Source organism: Peromyscus eremicus, chromosome 11, assembly GCF_949786415.1.
Source record: "Peromyscus eremicus chromosome 11, PerEre_H2_v1, whole genome shotgun sequence".
In the NCBI taxonomy this organism is placed as follows: domain Eukaryota; kingdom Metazoa; phylum Chordata; class Mammalia; order Rodentia; family Cricetidae; genus Peromyscus; species Peromyscus eremicus.
The window spans coordinates 27,127,558-27,151,110 of NC_081427.1; the positions used below are offsets into that span (position 1 = coordinate 27,127,558).

The following is a 23,553-nucleotide window of genomic DNA, read 5'->3' on the forward strand; positions in this document are numbered from 1 at the left end:
GCTCCTGATGAAGTGGGTTTATGGAGCTACACCACGCATGTGCTGATTGTGTGACCAAGTAGTTGTCAGCGCTCACTGATGACGTAAGATGCAAGACCCTTTGCTTAACTCCTGAACTGCGCATGTGCGGTCATGTAGCTGGAGTGAGGGCAGAATTCTAACACTAACTGCTTTAGTTTCTGTTTTTTTTGTTTTTTATTTTTCATGGTGGTATTTCCCTTTCAGTCTGACCTTCATCCCTTACTAGCCACAATCCCATCTTTAAAAGTTATGTAAAATATCTTAGGTGCTATCCTAGCTATCATTTCTAGTGCTGTGATGAAACACCAAGACCATATAAAACTTTGGGAAGGAAAAGGTTTATTTCAGCTTAGAGTTCAACATCACAGTCCATCAGTGTGGGAAGTTAGGGCATAAACCCACAGGGAACAAACCTGGAAGCAGGAAGTGAAGCAGAGGCCATGGAGGGGTGCCGCCTACTGGCTTGCTCCTCATGGCTTGCCCAGCCTACTTTCTTATAGCACCCAAGACCACGAGGCCAGGAGTGGTACCACCCACAATTGGCTGGACCCTCCCCATCAATCCCTAATAAAACGACCCACAGATGATGTATAGATGCATTTTCTCAATTGAGGTTCCCTCTTCTCCAGCTTGTGTCAAGTTGACATTAAAACTAACCAGTACAGATACTGACATTTTTATTTAATGATCCCATTAGTCGTTTGCTTAGGAAGTTGTGACCTAAGCTTTATGTATTTAAACACAGTGAAGACCTTTGCGTGTTATGAGATTCCATATGACTTTGAGCTGTCCAAACCAACCTTATACTTCCTCAGGCAAGTGGGGACAATTGGATAGATCTGATATCAGCCATATGACAACTTATACATTAAAAGTGAGTGTCTAAGCATATGGTTAAGAATGTGTTTCCTTTCATTAATAAAAGCTTCTTTTATGCCACATGTAAGTATTTTTAAAACTAATGATTTTTATTAACTAGTATTTGTAAAAATGAAAGAAACATAGTTAGTGACTGTGACATGTTCTAATGGCTCAGATGGTTAATTTTGAATCTCAGTGCCATAGAATAATGACGTCTATAATTTTACTTTCAAAGATGAATTTTCCAGTCTTTGGTAGCTTTTTCTTGTTAAATGATGGTGTAATGAACATCACGATCTTGTTTATGATAAAATTGCACACTCGGTGCTTCACAGCCCTCCTCTTGTAAACCCAGGTGCTCTCTAGGACAGCAAGCTCTCGGGGAAAAGACAAAAAAGGCCTGAGTGCAAGTGATTACTAATCTATTATCAAGCAGGACTGTGAAGTGATAGCTTTGGCATTTAGAAAGGAAGCTCCATGAGGACAGGAACAGTGGTCTGCTGTGTTCACTGCTCTGTGCCCAGTGTGTCAAACAGTAACTAGCACATAGTAGGTGCTCAATAAGTATTTCATGAAGTTTTTAAATTTCATTGCACATCTTCTGCTTTGAAAAGGAATTCTTTAGCCGACTTCCAAGCCTAGTGTGAGCTATAGACTCATTGTATATAGCCTATATGAGCTATAGGCTCATTGTAGAGTACCAGAAGAGATGCATATGACTTGGTCACGTGTTCAACAGACTAGAAGAGAAGGAAATTTCCACAACCCAGTAAAGGCCACATATGAAAAGCCCATGCTGGTATCGTAGTCTGTGGAGAAAACTGGAAGCTTTTCCTCTGAATGTTATAGAGTAGGAACAGGACAAGAATGCCCACTCTCAACACTTCCTTTTAATGTTGAGCTGAAAGCACCAGTCAAAGTGAGTGGGCCAGAAAAAGAAACAAACAGTATTCAAATTAGAAAGGAGGCTGAATTGTCTCTCCAGAATGATGAGACGTTATATGGAAGTCCTAAAGATCTCTCTCTCTCTCTCTCTCTCTCTCTCTCTCTCTCTCTCTCTCTCTCTCTCTCTCTTTCTGCCTCTCTTCTCTCTTCTCCTCCCCCCTCTCTTTCACACACACTTAAAACTAATAAGTTCAACCAATCTACAAAAGACAAAAGAAACACAAAATAGGTTTTGTATCTGTACACTATTAATGAAAAATGTAAAAGTAAAGTAAAATAATCCCATTTACATGAGTATATAAAAAAAGAGGACATACATAGAAATAAATTTACCCAGGTAGGTAAAATATTTTCGAATACTGAGAAAAATAAACAGAAATTTTTAACTATATCTATGCTTTCCTAGTCTGAAAAATACAAAGGCACAGAGTTTTGAGATTCCTGAATTATTGGCATTGCTTCCTGAAAAGCAGCAGTTGATATCCTTAAATATGTATTACTCAACAACCCCTACCCCTAAGACTCAGGGAACATTGCAGGAGAGAAGATGGAAAGATTGTAAGAGCCAGAGGAGCAGTTTTGCTGTGAGATGGTTTTCTCTAGACAGAACATGCTTGCTGCATCCATGAACTCAAAAACAATAAAACCTGCACCAGACCACACCAGTGGACATAGCAATGGGGGGAGGGTCTCGCACAGGGTACACTCCTAGATGAAGACCTGCAGTCAGTAGGTGACTGAGGAGGGAGGGAGAATCAAGTTTTCCTCAGGGGTGAGCCCCCTAATACGTTGTCAAGCATACATGGTGGTCTCTACACCTGGATGCATATGGAAGAGGTCATGAACTTGAGAGGGAAATGTGTGTGTGGGGATACATGGAAGAAGTTGAAGAGAAGAGAATGAAGGGTAGAAATGAGGTAAACACAGCATACTCAGTATGAAATTCTCAAAACTATTAAAATACGTAAACTGTTTTGTTTAATGCGGCACACAAAAGATGATGATTATATGTTCAACTTAGCGCTAAAGAAATGTTCTGTTTATACATTCAAAAATGGGTAATTGGGCAATGCCATACATAACATATGAGTGTACAGCAATAACTAAGCCTCTTTGCTCTTTCTAAATAACACACATTGGTGTGTGGAAACACCAAGGGCTCTGTAGATAGCTAAAGCCATTCAAAGCAGAAAGAATCCAGCTGGAGCCATCACATTACCTGACTTCAAACTGCACTACAGAGTCATAGTGATAGACAGCATGGCATTAGCACAGAAACAGACACACAGATCAGTGGAACATAACAGAAGACCCAGAGACAAACCCCAACACCTAATCTTGACAAAGGTGCTGAAAACATGCACTAGGAAAACGATGACCTTTTCCGCAAGTAGTGCTGGTAAAATTGGGTATCCCCTGAAGAAAAATCAATTAATTCTACATTTTTCACTCTGAACAAAAGGGTACTCAAACTGGATCAAAGGTCATAATTTAAAACCAGAAATGCTGATGCTGCTAATGAAAAACATTAAACAACAACAAAACAAAACAAAAACCTGAGAACGTAAGTATAGGCAACACATTTCTAAATACTACCTCGCTAGCACAAGAAACTGCTCCAAGGATCCACAGACCAAATTATGTGAGATTTAAAAGCTCCTTAATAGAAAAAGAAACGACCAGATAGTAACCACCCAGCAAGGCTTAACATTTCCTTCAGGCAAAGGGTTGACATTAGAATATGTAAGGAAATGTGAACACTAGACACCAAAGGGGGGAAAAGAAAACTCCACAGTGACCTGAACAGACAGTTCTCAAAAGAAGAAACACAAATGCCGAATAAATGTTTTTTAAGATGTCTAACATCTGTAGCCATTGCTGGAATTCCATCTCACCTGAGTGAGAACAGTTAGAAAATCAAGAAAACAAATTTCTAGAAATCTATGGCAGCAAATGCTGGCAATAGTGTTCTGAAAGAGGAACTTGCTGTTGGTGGAAATCGGTGTAGATGCCTCTCAAAGAAGTAAAACTAAATCTGCTGCATAACTCAGCTATTCCACTTCTGGGCATATGCCCAACGGGCTGTCTGTCCTACCACCGAGATACTTGCAAATCCACCTTTATTGCTGTTTGTTTCACAATAGCAAGGAAGTGTGATCAGCCTGGATGAGTAAAGAATGAATAATGGACATGTGGTACATAAGTGCAATGACATTTAGTCAGCCAGTAAAGAAAGATGTTCAGAGACAGAGATAGGCGGATCTCTGTGAGTTTGAGGCCAGCCTGGTCTACAAAGCGAGTTTCAGGACAGCCAGGGCTACAAAGAAAAACCCTGTCTCAAAAAATAAAATAAAATAAAGAAATAAAGAAGAAAGAAAGAAGGAAGGAAGGGAGGGAGGGTGGGAGGGAGGTGTAGCTGAAGTTTTCTCCAATCCTGCCTGGCCCATGGTCAGGACAAATCTTTCTCACCTGCTAGTCCCACAGCCACTTAGACCCAACTGAGTAAACACAGAGAGACTTACATTGCTTACAAACTGTATGGCTGCAGCAGGCTTCTTGTTATCTAGTTCTTATATATTAAATTAACCCATGTCTATTAGTCTATAAGTTGCCACATAGCTCGTGGCTTACTGGTACCTTACACCTCGCTTTTCATGGCAGCGGCTGGCAGTGTCTCTCTGCCTCAGCCTTCCACTTCCCAGAATTCTCCTCCCTCTTTGTCCCGACTATACTTTCTGCCTGGCTACTGGCCAACCAGTGTTTTATTTGTTAATCAATCAGAGCAACACATTTAACATACAGAACATCCCACAGCAGGGAGGAAGGAAGGAAGGAAGGAGGGAGGGAAGGAAGGAAGGAAGGAAGAAAGGAAGGAAGGAAGGAAGGAAAGAAAGAAGAAAGGAATAAAGAAGAAAAGTTTTCTGGAAGATGGTGAAACTAGAAAGCATTATATTAGAACAGCATTTCTCAACCTGTGGGTCTCTGTTTGGGAGTAGCCTAAGACCATAGGAAAACACAGATATTTATAACACAATTCATAGCCATAGCAAAATTACAGTTATGAAGTAGCAACAAAAATAATTTTATGGTTGGGGGTCACCGCAACCCTGTATTAAAGGGTCGCAGCATTAGGAAGGTTGAGAACCACTGAACTAGGAGGTAGCCCAGGCTCAGAAGGACAAATGTCCTTTTCATATGTGGCTCCTAACCTCTGTTAAATGTGTGTATTCAGGCTCAGCATGTTGGCACAGGCCTTTAATCCCAGCACTGGGAGGTAGAGGCAAGCAGAGCCTTATGAGGTTAACCTGGTCTACATAGCAAGTTTCAGGCCAGGCACAACTACATAAGGAAAACCAGCTTCAAAAGGGAAAAAGAATGTGTACCTGGAGGGGCTTTAAAGGAATCAGGTAGGGAAGACAGTGGAACAGAGTGGATGAAAGAATGATGGGGTAAAGGAGGAGGTGTACGGACAGCAGACGTGTGTGCATATGTAGGTGTAGAATTCATCTAAATGGAATACATATAAAAATCTCACGGAAACCTGCTACTTTATAAGTTAATTTAAAAATTATATTTTATATATTTTTAAAAAGACAGAATATTGGGAAGGCAGATGCAGACAATGGGCACGATGGACGGTTTATGTTGATCTACACTGAACTTCTGCTGTGGAGTGAGTAGATTAGAGAGGGCATTGTCATGAAAGATGAGTGGCTTAGGGTGGTGGTGGCGCACACCTGTAATCCCAGCACTCGGGAGGCAGAGGCAGGTGGAGCTCTGTGAGTTCGAGGCCAGCCTGGTTTACAGAGTGAGTTCCAGGACAGCCAGGGCTACACAGAGACACCCTGTCTTGAAAAACAAAATAAAACAAAAAATGTCAAAGTTATGAAAGAGAAAAGGGAGGAAAGAACTATTATGGAGAAGAAAGAATTACAAAAGCAAAAATGCAACAATGATCAGACACTCCACTTTTTAAAATTATAAATAATATTATTGAAATAATTGGAAAATGTACATGTTTGGTTAATAGTTTTGCATCCATATGACATTAGCATGACAATGGTATTGCTATATAGAATAGTCTTGCTCTGAGAAGATATGGGGTTCAATATTTAGGAATAAAGTTTCTCTATGTCTATAATTTATTTTTAATAACAATGTATGCACATGTACTCATCTTCACATATACATACATATATGTATATTTAAGAAAAAACAATAAAATAAATGTAGGGAAATGGTACTCACTTGTGAATCTAGGTGAAAATTTTATGAGTGTTGATTCTGCTATTCTTTGGCTTTTCTGAAGGTTTGAAAAGTGGAAGAAACAAATAGTCGGGGCTATGAAATTTAGGCTGGCATGGAATCCTGACCCTGCAGCCAAAGCGATCTTGAGAAAGAGCTTAGCTTTTATTAGGCCCCTTTCCATTGTCTGTAAAGTCAGTACAGTGACAGCCCTTATCCTATAGAACATTGTGAAGATTAACGGATACTGTACATGTGGATTAACTGGCATTAACTATCATTGTTAACATTAATTCATAATATGGTAGAGTACTTGGGTGAGTCATCATAACTGACTGCTTCTGACTGGCTGTGTAATTGTGGGGTAAAAGGACCCTTTTCACAATATCCATGCCATAGACATGGTTAATTTTGTTTTTAATTTATATCTCCTAGGTGGCTTACAAACTGATAAAGTATACACTGAACTCTCGCACCTATGGTAACTGTGGTAAGAAAGTAGCCGAAACCTTTTATAACATGGGCAGCATCTGTTTTGCCAAAGGAGAGCTCAGAAATGCAATTCAGCTGCTAAGGAAGGTGAGCAAAGAAAAGCAACGTCTGGCTGATTTTGTTACATTTTTGTTTTCATGGACTTATTATAAGCACCATGTGGGGAATGGTGTGTATATATATGTATGTGTATTATTCATAGTTCTCTATAGGAACAGGACTGACAGCATGAATACACACACACACACACACACACACACACACACACACACGCAAGGATTTATTAGAGTGGCTTGCAGGCTGTGGTCCAGCTAGTCCAACCATGGCTTTCTACCTGCACAAAGTCCAAGATTCTAGTAGTTGCTCAGTCCATGATGCTTGATGTCTCCGCTGGTCTTCAGTATATGCTGGGATCCTGAAGAAGCAGGCTCTAATGCTGGTGATGGGATGGATTTGCCAGCGAGAGTGAGGGCAAGCAGGCAAAGAGCAAAAGCTTCCTTCTTCTGTGTCCTTTATAGAGGCTTCCAGCAAGGAGGTGTGACCCAGATTAAAGGTGGATTTTTCTACCTCAAAAGACCTCAGATTTTTTTTATTTAAAAGTTTTTTTTTTCATTTTGCATACCAACCACAGATTCCCCCTCCCTCCCCTCCTCCAGCTCTCCCCACTTCCTCCCCACCCCCTATCCACTCCCCAGAGAGGGTAAGTGGGAAGTCAACAAAGAAAAAACCTAGATTAAAGGTGGGGCTTCCCATTGCAAATGGCTTGATTTAATTAAGAAAAATCCCTCACAATTGTACTCACCTGCCTGAGTTTTATAGTTAATTCCAGATGTAGTCAAGTTGATGATCAAGAACAGTCATCACAACATGTACATCTTTTCTCTTCCAATTTTTTTTAAACCTTTGTAAGGTATATAACCAGTGAGTATGCCAACAGAACAAAAGGCTAAAGACTCAGTGAGCTACACCAGGTATGGTGGTGCACTGCTTTGGTTCCTGTACTCGGGAGGCAGAGGCAGGTGGATCTCTGTGAGTTAGAGGCCAGCCTGGTCTACAGAGTGAGTTCCAGGACATCCAGGGCTACACAGAGAAACCCTGTCTCAAACAAACAAACAAAAAACAGAAAGACTTCAAGGAGAACATGAGCATAAAACCTACAAAGTCAGAAAATTGCTCACTGAAAAGATGATCATTTGAGGCCTACAGATGAGCTGAAAAAAATGCTAAGGGTGAAGTGAGAAAGGGCTTCCGGGGAAGCAACAGGCCAATAAACACTCAAGGCCACGGTGAACGTGATGACGGGGAAAATGAAGAGTCTGTGTGTAGCACAGATGTTGAGCAGTGTTCCTCAGATCTAGAACTGTAACATAGTGAAAGGAACAAAATCAGATTCCCGAGCTGCACCCACCTGTCTGTTTCAGAGGTTCCGAGTTGTGTCTAGAGGCTGGTTTTCTGTTTTGTTTTTTAATATTACAGAGGCAATTTTTAACATCTTGCTGATTTTAAAGACCAATGATTTATATGATGAATTACAAAAGCTCTTCTAGGAACTTATAGTGTAAACTATCATGAGAAAATGGTTGATGTGTTTCAAGTAAGAACTTTCCAAAGAAGAAATTAGAATAACTAATAAACTTAGTACAGAGATCACTGAGCAACCTTTCTGAAATAAAAAAGGACCTTACTATAGACATTGTAAAGGTGTTACAGTTCAGATCCAGAATGTCCCCACAGACTCATGCTTTGGACACATGGTCCTCAGCTCAGGACACAATTTAAGGAGGGTGTGAAACAGGTGGCAGGCTCCCTAGCTGGTGGAAGGTCACTGGGGGTTGGCCTGGAAGGTTATGACTGCCTCTGATTTCAGGCTAGCTTACCAGCATCCTGACTGCAATGTGAGTCTGCTCTCAATGAGACTGAAATGGACTGTGCTAATGAAGACTGGGGTGGGTCAGGAACTGCCCCCAGAACTGCAAAGAAGAGGAGAGTCTCGAGTATTATTAAGGACCAGCCTTAATAATCTTCTTCTTCCCAGGGGCCCAAAAGAAAGGCTACCAATGGCAAAAATTATTTTTTTGGGAAAGAATCTAAGTACACCGAGCTCTCGTCCATCTATTTTATTCCTCTGGGATAAAATTCTGTCCACACAGTTTCAGTTCTGCTCTCATGCCTAGCTCCTTTCTTGCCTGATTTCTCTCTACATTTATCTGCTGTCCCCTCTAAGTTCTATCTTAATTCTCTCATCTTAGTTCTGCTCTATCTAGGTTCTTATCCATCTAGTTGTTTCCCATCTTAGCTCCTCTCCCATCTCCTTCTTTCTCATCTTGTTCTTCCTCATCTGGCTCTTCCTCATCTTCCATCTCATTCCTCTAATACTTCATTCTAGCCCTTCAATCTAGTTCTTCCCCATCTCAGTTCGTTCCTCTCCAGTTCTTACCCATCTAGTTCTTCCATTCTCTTTTCTCTTCTCTATCTAGTCCTTGCTCTGAAGATAAAACTGCCTTTTATCCCTTTGGCCCTTATCTCTCCAAGCTATCTCTGCTCCCACAGTTTCCGGCAGGGCAGGGGAAGTGTGATCAGTCACTAGGCAACTTGGCTAAGCAACTTCCCTCACAGCTAGATGTACCTGTAAGTAGGAACCCCTTACTTCTGAGTTAATTGTTAAGGGTGGATCTAAAACTAGAGATAAGACTTTGGAAAGGAAAAGATTAAGCTTAATTAGCACATCCCTCAGGCCTTCTTAACAGATAGTTTGGATGCTTAAGTCTGTTCTTAGAGAATACAGAGGTATCTCTGATAAAATACTTTCGTCAGTCCAGGGATGGTCCTGGCCGGATGCTGCTAATGACAATAATTACAGAAAGGCCTGAAGTTAGGGATCCTGGTTGCATTACTGCTCAGAAGGTTATCTAAATATTCCTTTAGTAGAGGGGAAATTGTGCCCAAAGAATGATGGAAAAGCTACAATAGCACACGAGAAATTCATAGTAGGAAGCGGCTGATAATTAAAAGCCAATGTCACCAAGGCTCCTTGAGCCTCAGTGTGACCTTTGGAAGGCCCTTGGCTTCTTCCAGGTATTAGCTTGTCATAATCAGCTCAAATACTACTTCATATATTTTTGCAGCTTGCAGCAGGAGAGAGCATCAGTTTTAGATGCTGAGCAGAGGCTCTTTGTCAGACAGAGGAAGAGAAACATGTGGATGTATTTCTAGTGGTGCTTTTGGCTGATGTCTTTCTTGGTAATCTCAGGTTTCACATAAAAGGAATCAAATGATTAATTCATACAATTTAAAAAAGACAGATATTTAGAAGTTATAACCTGTGCCAGAATAATTTTAATTAATGTCTAGTAAATGTACTCCATATTTGGAGGTGTACAATTTGATCAGCTCTATATACAGATGAAACTGTTGCTCCAATCAATACAATGTATATAGCAGCTACTCCCAGATGTTCCCTGATATCCCTGTGTAGTTCATCAATTCAACATTATCTTCTGATACTGGCAGAACAGCAGCAACAACCAAACCAAGCAAAAAAATAAAAAAAAAATAAAAAATAAATAAATAAACCAGAAACATGGGTCAATGGAATTGAGGACCCAGAAATAAACCTACACATCTATAGAGACATAATCTTTGACAAAGGTGTCAAAAACTCGAATTGGAAAAAAAGACAGCCTCTTCAACAAATAGTGCTGGGAAAATGTATACCTACCTTCAGAACAATGAAACTAGATCCATGAGACACAGCTAAGCAGGTTCTAAGAGGAAAATTCATAGCTCTGAATGCTTACATCAAAACACATTGGTATCTAAAATATCTTAATGTACAAGAAGGTTTTAGAAAATCAAAACAAGCCAAACCCCAAAGTAGTAGGCTACAAGAAATAACAAATGCCATGTCATTCATGACAGTATTGGATCCATAGTAGATGTCCACCAACATATGAATGTATAAAGGAAATATGGCGTGTAAACATAGTGGAATTGTATTGAGGAAAGACATTGTCACATTTTTCTCATATGTTGAAACTGGAGTGTGTGTGTGTGTGTGTGTGTGTGTGTGTGTGTGTTTGTGTGTGTGTAGGACGTGAAAGTAGAAAAATAACTATGAGGAGAAGAGTCTAAAGAAAAGGGGAAGGAGGAACAAGAGAGCGTGATGGAAATGTGTGAATGAAAGCAGAAGGATGGACTATTTGGGGTGAGGAAGGGGTCACTCATAAGGGGAAAGTGGCCACTGGGCCAAATAAGAACAAAGTAAAATGACATATACTTATGGAAATGAAAATATCACAATGAAACCCACTGCTTTGCATGCTAACAAACTTAATGAAGATTTCTCTGTGTGTCCAGATTCTTCTGTTCCATTGATTTGTCTGTCTGTGTGCTAATGCATATTGAATAGTGTAGCTTTAAAACAAGGCTTAAATTGGGGACGTTCTAGTTCTCATTCACATTTGTTGATGGTATTATGGGATTTTTTTTTTTTTTACATTTCCAGAGGAATTTTACAGTCGCTATGTCAATTCATATTTTAAAACTTGCTGGAATTTTGACTGAGATTGCATAGAGAGCCCAGATTTGTTTGTAGAGATTTGGCATTTTAGTAGTGTTTGTTATCTCTCTCTCAAGAATATGGATTACAGAATTAATACAAATTATAACTTATTTGCAGTAATATTTTGTAGTTTCCAATATATGTCTTGTATATATTCTCTCATATTTATCTGATTTTGCATTTTTTTTTTTTTTTTTGGTTTTTCGAGACAGGGTTTCTCTGTGTAGCTTTGCGCCTTTCCTGGGACTCACTTGGTAGCCCAGGCTGGCCTCGAACTCACAGAGATCCGCCTGGCTCTGCCTCCCAAGTGCTGGGATTAAAGGCGTGCGCCACCACCGCCCGGCTGATTTTGCATTTTTATTCCATTTAAAATACATCACTTTGAACTTCACTTTCTGATTATTTGTTGCTGATATACGGACACACTATTGATCTGGGTTTTGTATAATTTTATGTCATGACCTTGATACATTTGCTTAACTTGTTAGTTCCAGTACTGTGTTGTAGATTTTCTAAAGAGATAGTCATATCATGTGCTAATAAGTACTGTATCTTTTATTTCAAGCTGGATGATTTGTATTTCTTTTTCTTATCTTACTGCACTGGTTAGAATACAGAAGCTGTGTCAAGTAGACCAGATGAGAACAGATACCTTTGTCTGAGCCCAAACTTGGTGAAAAAATTATTTAGACTTTCATTATTAGAGTTGATTTTAGCTGTAGATCTTTTCAGATATTGTATTATGTTGAAGAAGTTTTCATTTCCTTCTGAGTTGGTGAGAGTTTTTAATTAGAAATAGATGTCGAATACTATGAAATTATTATTCTGTCTCTACTGAGATGATCCACGGCTAGTTTCTATTTAAATAGTTCCATTTCTGTGTCTTCAAGTTCTCTATTTTTTTAAATTTAGAATCAAAACAGTTGTTAATCCTATCCAGTTTATTTTCATGCCAGACATCTTTATTTCCAAGATCTCTCTCTCTCTCTCTCTCTCTCTCTCTCTCTCTCTCTCTCTCTCTCTCTCTCTGTGTGTGTGTGTGTGTGTGTGTGTGTGTGTGTGTATCCATGTCTCTGTTCCTTAAAAGAAACACACACATACACACACACACACATACACACACACATACACACACAGGCACAAGTGGGGGGGAGTGAATGGAGAATGAATATAGTTCCAATGATAGTTTTAATGTTGTTGTTCTTCTTCTTTTTCTTTTTCTTTTTCTTTTTATGTTGTTGTTTTGGTTTTGGTGACAGAGTCTCATCACTATAGTTCAGACTCATGATCCTTCTTGCTTCAGCTTCCTGAGTGCTGGATTATAGGAATGTGCCACTGTGCTTATATGTTTCCTGGTTAGTTAGGATTGGTTGCTTTTTATCATTATGGGTCTCACTAGTTTTTTGTTTGTTTTTCACACTGAGTGAGTAATCTTTGTTTGGATACTAGAGTTCTGGAACTCACTCTGTAAACCAGGGTGGCCTCAAACTCAGAGATCCTCCTGCCTCTGCCTCCCGAGTGCTGGGATTAAAGGCTGATATAGATCTTATTATTGGATATTGGATCTCATTGTTATTCTTGAAATTCATTCCAGTTAAACTACTTGTACACAACTTGGTCCATGTGTTGCTTTGAAGATCTCACAGGAGACTAGACACCATTTAGTCAAGGGTGAGAACAGGCACTAACTTGACCTGGTATAAATGCTCTGCCCAGCATCCCCTCCCCTAGATGACTCCTTTTTGTACATTCTGCAGTTTTTTCTCATGCAAGGGCTAACCTTGGCTACTTGAGAGGGACTCATGAAAGATACACATTGTTTTTCTGTCTCCTCTCTATTACAATTTTCCAAGAGTCTTCTTGGACTCTCAGCTCTTCGAGACCCTAATTGGGTCTCTCTTCTCTGTGTGCTAGCCCAGACCAGAAACACAAAGCAGTAGCCTAGGACAATCATGCTGTTTACCATACTTTCTCTCTTTGGGATAATCACAGTCTTTTATTGCTTGATGTCTAGTGTTTTGAAAATCAGTTCATGAATTTACATACTTCCTATTGGCTGTTTGAGATAGAGATTAAATCTGGTTCTATTATTCCATTTTATGTGGAAACAAATGTTAGCAATAAAATGTTAAGAAACTTGTCTAAGAATAAAGTGATTGGCATCAGACTACAAGGCAGTTTTGCCAGGCATACATGGAGTTTAATTGTATCTATTTAGTTTGAGTTATTTAAAAAATCCTGAGAGAAACCACTGTTGTAGCCATGTCTTAAGGAGGGACTCTATCACTTTTGGGTCCTGTTACTTCGGTCATCTGTAGCAACGGGTACAGTAAACTGGACTGCATATATATTGCATGCAGGATACAGAAAGTAACGTGAGCCTTCAGTCCACACTGCTTTTCTCTTTGACCAGAAACCAATGGAATGAAGTACAGGTATTTTAATATGTAAACTTGTGACTCTGCAGGTCCACTAGGCTGCTTCTGATTTTAGTTTGCAATTGACATTGACATGTTTGCTCTGGGTCTCTGTAACCTGTTACGTTTCTCATTTCACCTACAGTGTCTGATGGTTCAAATTCTTATCTATGGAAGTAAGCATATTAAGAGCAGAGAGACTAAAAACCTCCTTACCCTATTGCAGAGGTAAGTTCTGCATCTGGATACAAACCATGTCGTCATTATGGGCATATGAACCAGCCTGTCTCTGATGCAGTCAGGTATTGGTGATTATCTAGTAAGGCAAAATCTCACCTCAGATATGAGTTTTGTCAAGTTCTATACTGGATGTAATTAGCTCAGCTCCTATTAGCTTAGGACGCAGACTTATAGGAGTTGGCTGTAACAATATGTAGTATATTATTACATATGCAAATACATTAAGCATATCACCTCAGTGCTGAGCATTTTAGCCAAATTCTGCATGACAAATCTTTGCTGATAGTATGATAGCCACAATATTGTGTATTTATGGATTTCTACAAAGTCAATAAGTGAATACATTAAAATTATTTTTTCTCATTGAGTATATCTAGGTCTCTAAATATAAGGCAGGTATTTGGGCAGATTTAGCATGTTCAGATTATATATATATGCATATATACATATATATATGTATATATATATAGGTTTAAGAGACCTACCCCATTCTCTTCCCTTTTCTTATCATTGATACTTACACATCTCAATGTGATACTAATCTTGAATTGTTCCCTTCTAAGAAAAAAGAAGCTAAAAATTTTTACGTGTTTGCTAAAACCCCCAACTGACCTAGGTCCTGCTTAGAAACAATTTCATTTAAACTTCTATAACTACTCAATACAAAGCTCTCATTTGACAGAATGGAACCCAAGGTTCTGAAGATTTTTCTCAAAGCCACAGTCTTGAGATTTGGATCCAAGTGCATGTGACCCTAAAAGTGGTATGCTTTTCTCAGAAAGTTCTTTAACAAAGAGGTTACCAGTTTATGAGTATCTTAGTTAGGGTTTCTATTGCTGTGAAGAGGCACCATGAACATGGCAATTCTTATAAAGAAAAAAAAATATTTAATTGGGATGGCTTACATTTTCAGAGGTTTAGCCTATTATCATCATGGTGTGATATGGTGGTGTGCAGGCAGACGTGGCGCGGAAGATGTAGTTGAGGGTACTGCATCTTGACTTGAAGGCAACAGCAAGTGATCTGAGACATTGGGCATGGCTTGAGCATATATGAGACCTCAAAGCCTGCCTCTACAATGACACACTTCCTCCAGCAAGGCCACACCTACTCCAACAAAGCCATACCTCCTAAGCCACTTCCTATGAGCTTATGGGGGAAAATTATACTCAAACTACCACAATGGGTGAGGTTAGGACTCTGATTTCATTCACCAGAAGTGGTTCCTAATCAGTCCATCCTCAGCAGACTCATCAGGTTAATCAGGTGGGAAAGATGAGCTTGAAGAACAGTTGCAGCCCATTCTATCCACACCAGCCTCAGTCAGCCACACTTCAGGTAGGCCCTGAAGAAGGTTATTGCCTTCTATAACATTCAGGTTAGGGGTACAGAGAAACAGCCACACAAAGAAACAGGGAGGAATTTGCTCCCTGCTTGCAAGTGTGTATAAAAGTGTATTTCTTAAACAAAACAATAAGAATATGGAAAGCTAGAGTATAGATCTCCTTCTATTTCTCTAACACATGTTATTTTTGACTCATAAACCACAGCTGGGTAGGTATGTTTTTCTCTCAGGCTGAAACTGAAGCTTAGGGTGTTTAGGGTAAGATCTGAACTAAAGTTGATTGGACTCTTTTTCTTTTGCTATGTTAAGGACTTCAGTGGACTTGAGATATACACATGGGTACAGCAACTCAGCCGACACACTCCAGAACCATTTCTGTATGGAAAACCTGAGAATCGATTTGCTTAAGCTAGGCTGCCCAGAAAGAGGCAGGTCTCTCCAACTTCAGAATGTGGCCTCTGGAGGCAGTCTAGCTTCTACTATAAAAGCAGATTCAAAACTCAAGGCTTCAACTCTCCACTCTCTCATCTTAGAGAACTTACTTTAACGCCCTTAGCCTTACTTAGAACTACTTAACTCCTGTAGTCTGGAGTTACATAAGACTATAATAGGAGCACTTCCCTCTCATTTCTGCATTAATGAGACCATACATAATGGTCAGGTTCTAGCCAGTTTTAAATCTTAAATGTTCACTGATTGTCAACATCATAATAAAATGTCAATAATGATAGTAATTCTTTTTCTAAGTGTAGACATAATGAACCAGAATGTTTAAATGAGTCATATATATTAACATATTATTATTTTATGTTAAGAGAAGGGTAATGAATGTTCATGACTGGAGTAAGACTTACAATTTTAACCTATTTTTACCACCTAGGAAGTACGTGAACCTGAGCAAATCTGCTACTCCTCCTTGAGCCTTGGCTCACTAACATATCAGTAAATCATGAGTTGTTAGGACTTTTTAAGTCATAAGGATTGAAGCAGAATCCTGTCTATACGTGCCCAACAGAGTATATGCTAAGTCAGTGTTAGTTGAACATTCTTCCCTCCCCTTGCTTACGGAACACTCACTGCCTCTTACTTTTAAGGCAACACATCAGAATATTTGAAATCTGAGGTAACTGTTAGTCAGAATCACCATATTTTGTGATTGAGGATTTGACACTCTGCCCTATTCAATGTACCTATTGTGTTTTGAAATTACTACTAATGAAACAACAACAAAAATACAAACAACCACATGCAATTTCAGAGACAAAATACAGTCTCTTTCCTCAAATTTGGAGTAAAACTTCTACCCAGCTTGTATTCAAACAAGAGAAACCTCAGAGCTGAAGAGATGGCTAAGTCAGTTAAAGGAACCTGCCGCCACCTCTGAAGATAATCCTTGAGACGCACACGGTGGGAGAAGAGAAAAGACTCCTGCAAATTGTCCTTTGACCTCCAAATGCATGCCAATGCTTACCATGGCATGCACGCGTGAGTGCCCACACACACACACACACACACACACACACACACACACACACACGCACACACACACACCAAAACAAACAAACAAAAAGTAAATATAAAGATACGAGACCCACAACTGGTCAAGGTTCAAATAATAAGTGACTGCTGAGTGCTCAGCCCTAAAGGAGACGTCGATTGATCGATTGATCTGCACTCCCCTCCTAGGGCTCAGGGATCGTTGTGGAAGAGGCAGCAGAAAGACTGTAAGGGGTAGGGTGGTTGGGTGACCACAAGGAAACAATGTCTTCTGTGTACAAGAGTTGTACATGTGAGCTCATAGTGGTTATGACACCACGAACAAGATCTACACAAGTTTAAGGCACACATGCGAAATTAGATAGGCAGCATTAATAGGACTGGATGGCTTTAAAAAAAATGAGAAAACAAAGTTGGATGGGTGAGATGAGAGGTAAATCAGGGAGAAGATGGGGGAGGGGACAAGACAGTCAAAATGCAATGTATTCTCAGAGTTAATACAATATATTTTTAATTTTTTAAAGAGAAACTTCAAGATAAATGGAGTGAATATATTTTCTCAGTAGCCTCAAGTTGACAAGAGCCCTAGAAGGAGGAGAAATTAGGGGACATTCGTGGAAGCTGATGTAGACCAGGCAGGCTATGTTTCTTCAGGTGTCTGAACTTAAGTGGATCAGGTTTCAGAGTCCCACTCCTTCACTATGTAGAGGATCTAGCTTTGATGGGTTTGTGTCTGCACACAGAGAGACCTGTTCAGTAGGTGACACTCTAGAACCCATTTTACACACAGACCCACTGAGAACTGAGTTTCTCCAGTTACTTTGCCCAGGAAGAGGCAGGGCTGCTGGGAATTTAATATAGGTCTCTAACTGCTCTCTCTCTCTCTCTGCTGAAGACAGCAAGATCTAGACCTAGCCAGAGTCCATATAAGGGGAAAAGAAGTCTTTTGAAGGCCTCTGCTGTAGTAGATATTGCGTCAATAAAGGTTTTTCTTTCCCTGAAACAAGCCCGTATCTCATTTCCCAAGAACTGCTGAGCAAAGCCATGGGTAGTTGCCAAAGCCCAGATGTCCAAAAGCAGTGCACGAATTGCTCTCTCTGCTTCAGCATCTCACTGGAACAATCAGTCCCAGATGTCCTGGGACTCCGCTGTGTTCCGATGTGCTCTAGTGTGCTTTCCCCCACCTCCTGCAGGAACGTAGTGAAACAATCTCTGGACTGCCATGGCCAGCAGCCTGAATTCTTGTCTTCTGGAGCCTATGCAAAGAAGTTAGAGCAGATGGGCCACTTGAAGCGGGAGTTAATTCCAAGGCAGAACAATAGTTGCAAGGGCACAAGGGCATTCTGTAAGAGTTCAGTGCATAGAACAGATTTGGAAACAAACTTGGAGGTTGTTTAGTTAAATTTTATCTGAGTCACAAACGCACTTCATTTTTGTTTGTTTTTGTTGTTTTGTTTTGTCTTTAGAGACAGGGTTTCTTTTTGTAGCCTTGGCTATCCTGGAACTCATTTTGTAGATCAGGCTGGCCTTGAACTCACAGACATCCACCTGCCTCTGCCTCCTGAGTGCTGGGATCGAAGGTGTGCGCCACCACCACCCGGCTATGCACTTCAATTTTAACCATTCATAAATCAAGCTCTTAGGAATGAGCACTATGCTTCAGGTATTTTCCTTTCAGAGAAAACACACACATAACCAGTTTAAAATTATTCTGTAGCACACTTTTAATAGAATTATAAATGAAAATGATGAGGAATAAATTGTGAAGCCAGAACTTGAGTGTAAACTTTGTGCAGGAAGGGGCCAAGGTCTTCAAATGTAGGTAGACAACTGTAGCCCCAGATAGAAAAGAAGCCAGAGAGGGTCTTCCAAGCAATGTGAATAAAAACTCAGTGTCCTGGAGATGGTGTGTATTTCTCAGGGAAGCAAGTAGTCTTGACTTGTTCTAGTTTAAGGTGCATGAGTAATAACGTGCTGCCAATAAACTTGGGATGAAATACTAGGGCCATACTATGGGACTTTCATAAACTATACTAAGTATTTGAGGACTTATTTAGACAGCAACTGTCGAAGAACTTTCAACAGGATATGATAGCCATTTATCAGCTTTCAGACATTAACTCTGATAGCAAAGGGCCCGAAAGATAGTACCTAGGGAGAAATAAGGAGAGCCCTTAGAGGGCAGATGATACAGCCCAAGAGAGGTGGTGTGATCTCTAAGTACCTAAGCTATAGTGAAAGCATGTATAGATGGTAGACTGAGAAACATTCTATAGTCTATGTTGACAAACTTTGAAAGCAATTAGATGTGAAGTGTGGCAGGGGCAAGAAACAAAGGTGGCTTTAAAGTCTCTGGCTTGGGCTAGAGAGATGGCTCAGCAGTTAAGAGCACTGATTGTTCTTCCAGACATCTTGAGTTCAATTCTCAGGAACCACATGGTGGCTCACAACCATCTATAATAGGATCTGATGCCCTCTTCTGGTGTAAAGGTGTACAGGCACTCATATAAAATTTATTTATAAAATAATTTATAATTTATTTATAAAATAAATAAATCTTTAAAAAAAGAAGTCTCTGGCTTGACCACTACATGAATACAATGAACAGTGCTGGCAGAGGGGAGGAGACTATCTTGGAGGATGTCTAGGACCTAGGGAGATAATGATTTCCATGTTGCATATGCTATGTTTGAAGTACTCCCTGTACACCCACTTGGCAATGTCCTGTAAATCTACTTGGCAATGTCTAGTAAGCTGCGGGCAGTTTGGAACAAGAGCTCAAGGAGATATATTCTGAAGCTTATGAGATAGATAAAATAATCTACAGAATGTGTGTACATGTGAAACAATAGGACTTGGAAAGAACTTTGGAGACCATGCATGCTTATTTTGGAGAGATTGTAGCATGATGATTTAATACCTTAGCAATGGGACACAAATTTGAGCGTTCATATTAATAGTAAGACTTCCTAACTCTCACTTTATCCCTAAAATAAGAGCACTCTATCTAAGCATTTAATATATGGCAGACACATAGCTTCCATGAACTGTAGTAGTAGTAGTAATAATAACAACAATAAGCATTATTGGCTGGGCAGTGGTAGCACAGGACTTTAATACCAGCACTCGGGAGGCAGAGGCAAGCGGATTTTGATGATTCCAAGGCCAGCCTGGTTTACAGAGCTAGTTCTAAGACAGCCAAGGCTATACAAAGAAACCCTGTCTTGGGGGGTGCGTGCAACTGAACAGTGAGCATACATGATTTCCAATCTCAAGCAGCATTAACAAAGATGAGTGTTAGCCTGTTATTTGTGATAATGGAAACTACAGCTATTATAAGCCCAGTGTAAGGGGAGTCAGCCTTTTTTATACTCTATTGAAAATACTTGTTGTTATACTTCCTTTTTGTTGAGTATTTTGGGAGGAAAAGATGAGAAAAATGTTTAAATGCATGTGTCTCATGACTCTAAAATATGGCTCAGACTCTGTCTTTTGAGATCCTTACACAAATGACGTGCATGTCTGTCTGCATCTTCCTTAAAGATTTCTTTCATAAGAAAAAAAAAATGGTAGAAAAACTTAATGTCAACCAGAAGAAACAGTGGTATATGTTTATTTTAATACAGCATGGTCATTCAAAAACATAGGTTGTAGATTTGGAGAGTCATAGAAAATACCTCAGATATATTGAAAGGAATAAGAAAAAAATACATATTGGTTTTTATAAATATATGATTAGTAAAGATAATAGTATTATCTCTGGGCCATTTGAGTGTGGAGACTTTCTCTATGCTATACATTTCTGTTATTTTATATTAAATTTTATAACATGCATTTTATTTGTGATGATAGATAAAGTCAAGCATGTGACACAAGTGTCAATGTTAAGAGATAATTCAATGAAGCAGTAAGAATTGGGATTACACCAATGGCTGGGTTACAACCCAGCTCTATTGTGTATTACCATATGGTCTTGGACAAATCACTGATCAGTTTCCTCATCCATGAACTAGGGATAAGCACAGAATGCCCAATTCATATGGCTGTTGTAAGTAAATGAGTTAATGTGAGGAAAACTGTCTGGAAAGACATCTGGCATGGAGCATGTGATAATTAGAGATGATGATGATAATGATGGCAGATGTGAAGTGAGTGGAGACTAATAAAAGTCATTCTACTGGCAAATAGGAAATCCCCATTTACTAAGATTAGCATGAACTCTATTAGTAGAACAACTTTTTGAGATTGTCTGTCCAGTACCTGATTAAACATGTTCCATAATGAGAAAGTCACTTATTACCTTGCAGACTGGTCCTTCCATTACAAGAGAGTCCTAACTATAGAATAATTTAGACTACAGACTAAATGTAGTGTTACAAAGCTGTTTGAATCTCATTCATTCCAACACTTTTCACATACAAATTATCCTAAACTTCAGCTTTCTTTAATGAGGGGTCAAATAGAATCTATACTATACAAACATAATGCAGAGTAAGAGTATTTACACAAAGCACTTTGCACCAGCATGTAGTAGGCAATATAAGATTAATAGATATTGGCTGTGACTATTAATCCAGACTGATTGGCAGTGTGAAAGCATGGAGTATCACCTTCATTTTCATCCTAGTCAAATATCTCTGGGACAACTGCAAACCGAGAAGTTATGTTGATAGAGTTTTTTGATGAATTTTGAAGCAACATATGCCAACAGAGGGGGTAAAAAAAAGCTTCCTTTTTACAAGAAGAGAAAGAAAGCAGGTACCACAGAGTCCACTGACCTATCAGGGCCTAAGCATCTTTTTTTTGTTTTTAAATAAACTTTATTATAAAAACTTGTGGGGTGGGGGGACTGGCATACACCAAACCTATTGTCAATACATCTTAATGACATCTAACTTCTATTCAGTTAGAGTAGCCATTCTGAAGCTCTAGAACTGGACATTGGATTTTACTCTTTTAATATCAAATGTATTTAGTGGCTTTATTCACCACCCAGAAAGGAAAAAATCTATGACATAATTAGAACTAGAGAAACTATTAGCTTTACATCTTCTTTCAGAGCTCATGTCCATTACCTGCATTCTGTCCTTCCTCATCTTGGGCATGTAAACACAATGGAGCAGCTGCTTCTGGGCTGGGAGGCTGGGAGAGGAAAGGTGAAGGAATGAAGCGTGAAAACCGCCTTTGTGAAATTAAAAGGGAGAGTATTTGGTCAGTATGAGAGAGTGAGAAGGACCATTGGCTTCAGGGTCCAGATACTAACTGGCAACAGCTTTTCCAGATCAGGATTCAAGCACTAGCTTGATACAGTGGCTCACATGGAGAAGTAAAAACTTGGGAGCCTTTAGTTCTCTGCCTTCAGATCTCCTTTATGGCAGTGACTCCTAAGCCACTAGGAGGCAGTTCTGGGGGTTCCTTGTCTTTGGCAGAACCACGGGGAGATAGATAGTCCACAGCCATTCTTCCTTGCCCACAAAATGGACAAGGAGGGTCTAGTGTGGAATAGGACAAGACAAGTTCACACACTTCATTTCATGGTATCTCTCTGTTACTAACTTCCTGGAGTGGTACTTGCAGGTCAACAGCAAAGTTCCAGCTTTGGTAGTGTTTGGTTTATTGGCATTTTCTGCCATACGCTGTGGGCAGGGGATTACCTATACTATCAACAATTATTTGCTATTCAGGGATAAAGAAAAGAATACTGTCCTCTGAGGCAGTGACCCTCCTGTGGGATAGCAATTATGCTCTGAGTCACTCACACATTTTGGACTCAGTCTACCTGTCTTATTCATGCCTTTAACATCTGGTAAGCACCCACTAAATAAGATAGAGCCAGAGAGGTCAGAGGTTAGCAACATAAATAAAACATTCCATTCACCATAAGGGGATAGCCTTCAGTGCAGGAAATAGCTCAAAGAAACTATAAAAATACAAAACATGAGTTCCAGACTAGAGCCCCTGTGCAGCGAGGATAAGGAGGAGACAGTAGCTAGAAGACCCAGAAAAGCCTTCAGAGTGTAACCACTGAGCTGTTTCCCAAAGGGAAAGTTCATCCAGACCGAAAAGAGAACTCATTCCAGGAAGGAAGAAAAGTGTATGCAAAGACAAAGCAGAATGAAGGAGGGCAGTGCCTGGAAAGAATGGTAAGTACTTAGCTCTTGCACAGGGCTGCACTTTCAACTAGTGGATGCTGACTCCAAGAGATGCACACAGGCTACCTGGGGAAGGAGCAAGAGCTGTGGTAGAAATCAGCTTAGAAAAAAACCAAGCAGTAATAAATAAAGTGATGTGGGCTGCTTTGCCTCAGGCCTTTGAATATACTAGATTCTCTACCTACATCTTTAGAGCACATTATTATTAATGCTGTATTTTTATGTAGCTGAATTCTTTTTGAGACAGTAATTTAAATTTTAGCAAGTGAAACTTTATACTATCTTTAGGACCAAAATAGACGACGACGACGATGGTTTTGTTCAAATCAAAGGATGTAGGACATGCTTGATCTGAGGGTTCAAGAATGATTTTGCAGTTTGATAAAGAATTTGGGCCCTACTTTAGGGCATGATGAAGTCTTAGGATAGTAGTTATGTCAACAACCAACTATTTATCTGATCATAGAAACTTGATTTTAACATGTCCCTGTGAACTAATTGTTCCTCATGATTCACAGTGGTTAAGAGTAGCTCAAAAGCTGGACATGGTGGCACCTGCCTCTAGTCCCAGCTGCTTGGGAGGTGGCAACAGACAGATCACTTAAGCCTTGAGGTCAGCCTTGGCAACACAGTGGGCCACAGTTTCACTGTCACTCTGGAAACAGGGAGGCCTGGATTCAAACTACTAATATTTCTAGTTACATGTAATCCCATTTGGCTTTTCTATAAAATAGAGATGAAAACCTTACCTGTGGGGGACCCCCCCCCCCACTTTCC

At 39.8% G+C, this 23,553-nt stretch overlaps 1 protein-coding gene across 1 annotated transcript in view; it reads left to right on the forward strand.

Annotated features, from left to right (window-relative positions):
* Positions 1-23,553, forward strand: part of Ttc23l (tetratricopeptide repeat domain 23 like) — a 58,437-nt gene that overhangs the window by 33,318 nt on the left and 1,566 nt on the right. The window contains exons 10-12 of the mRNA XM_059276671.1: positions 6,508-6,651; positions 13,688-13,770; positions 22,667-22,767. Of these exons, the coding sequence (XP_059132654.1) occupies positions 6,508-6,651; positions 13,688-13,770; positions 22,667-22,742 (303 nt within the window). The 3' untranslated portion in view covers positions 22,743-22,767. The remainder of the gene's footprint in view (positions 1-6,507; positions 6,652-13,687; positions 13,771-22,666; positions 22,768-23,553) is intronic.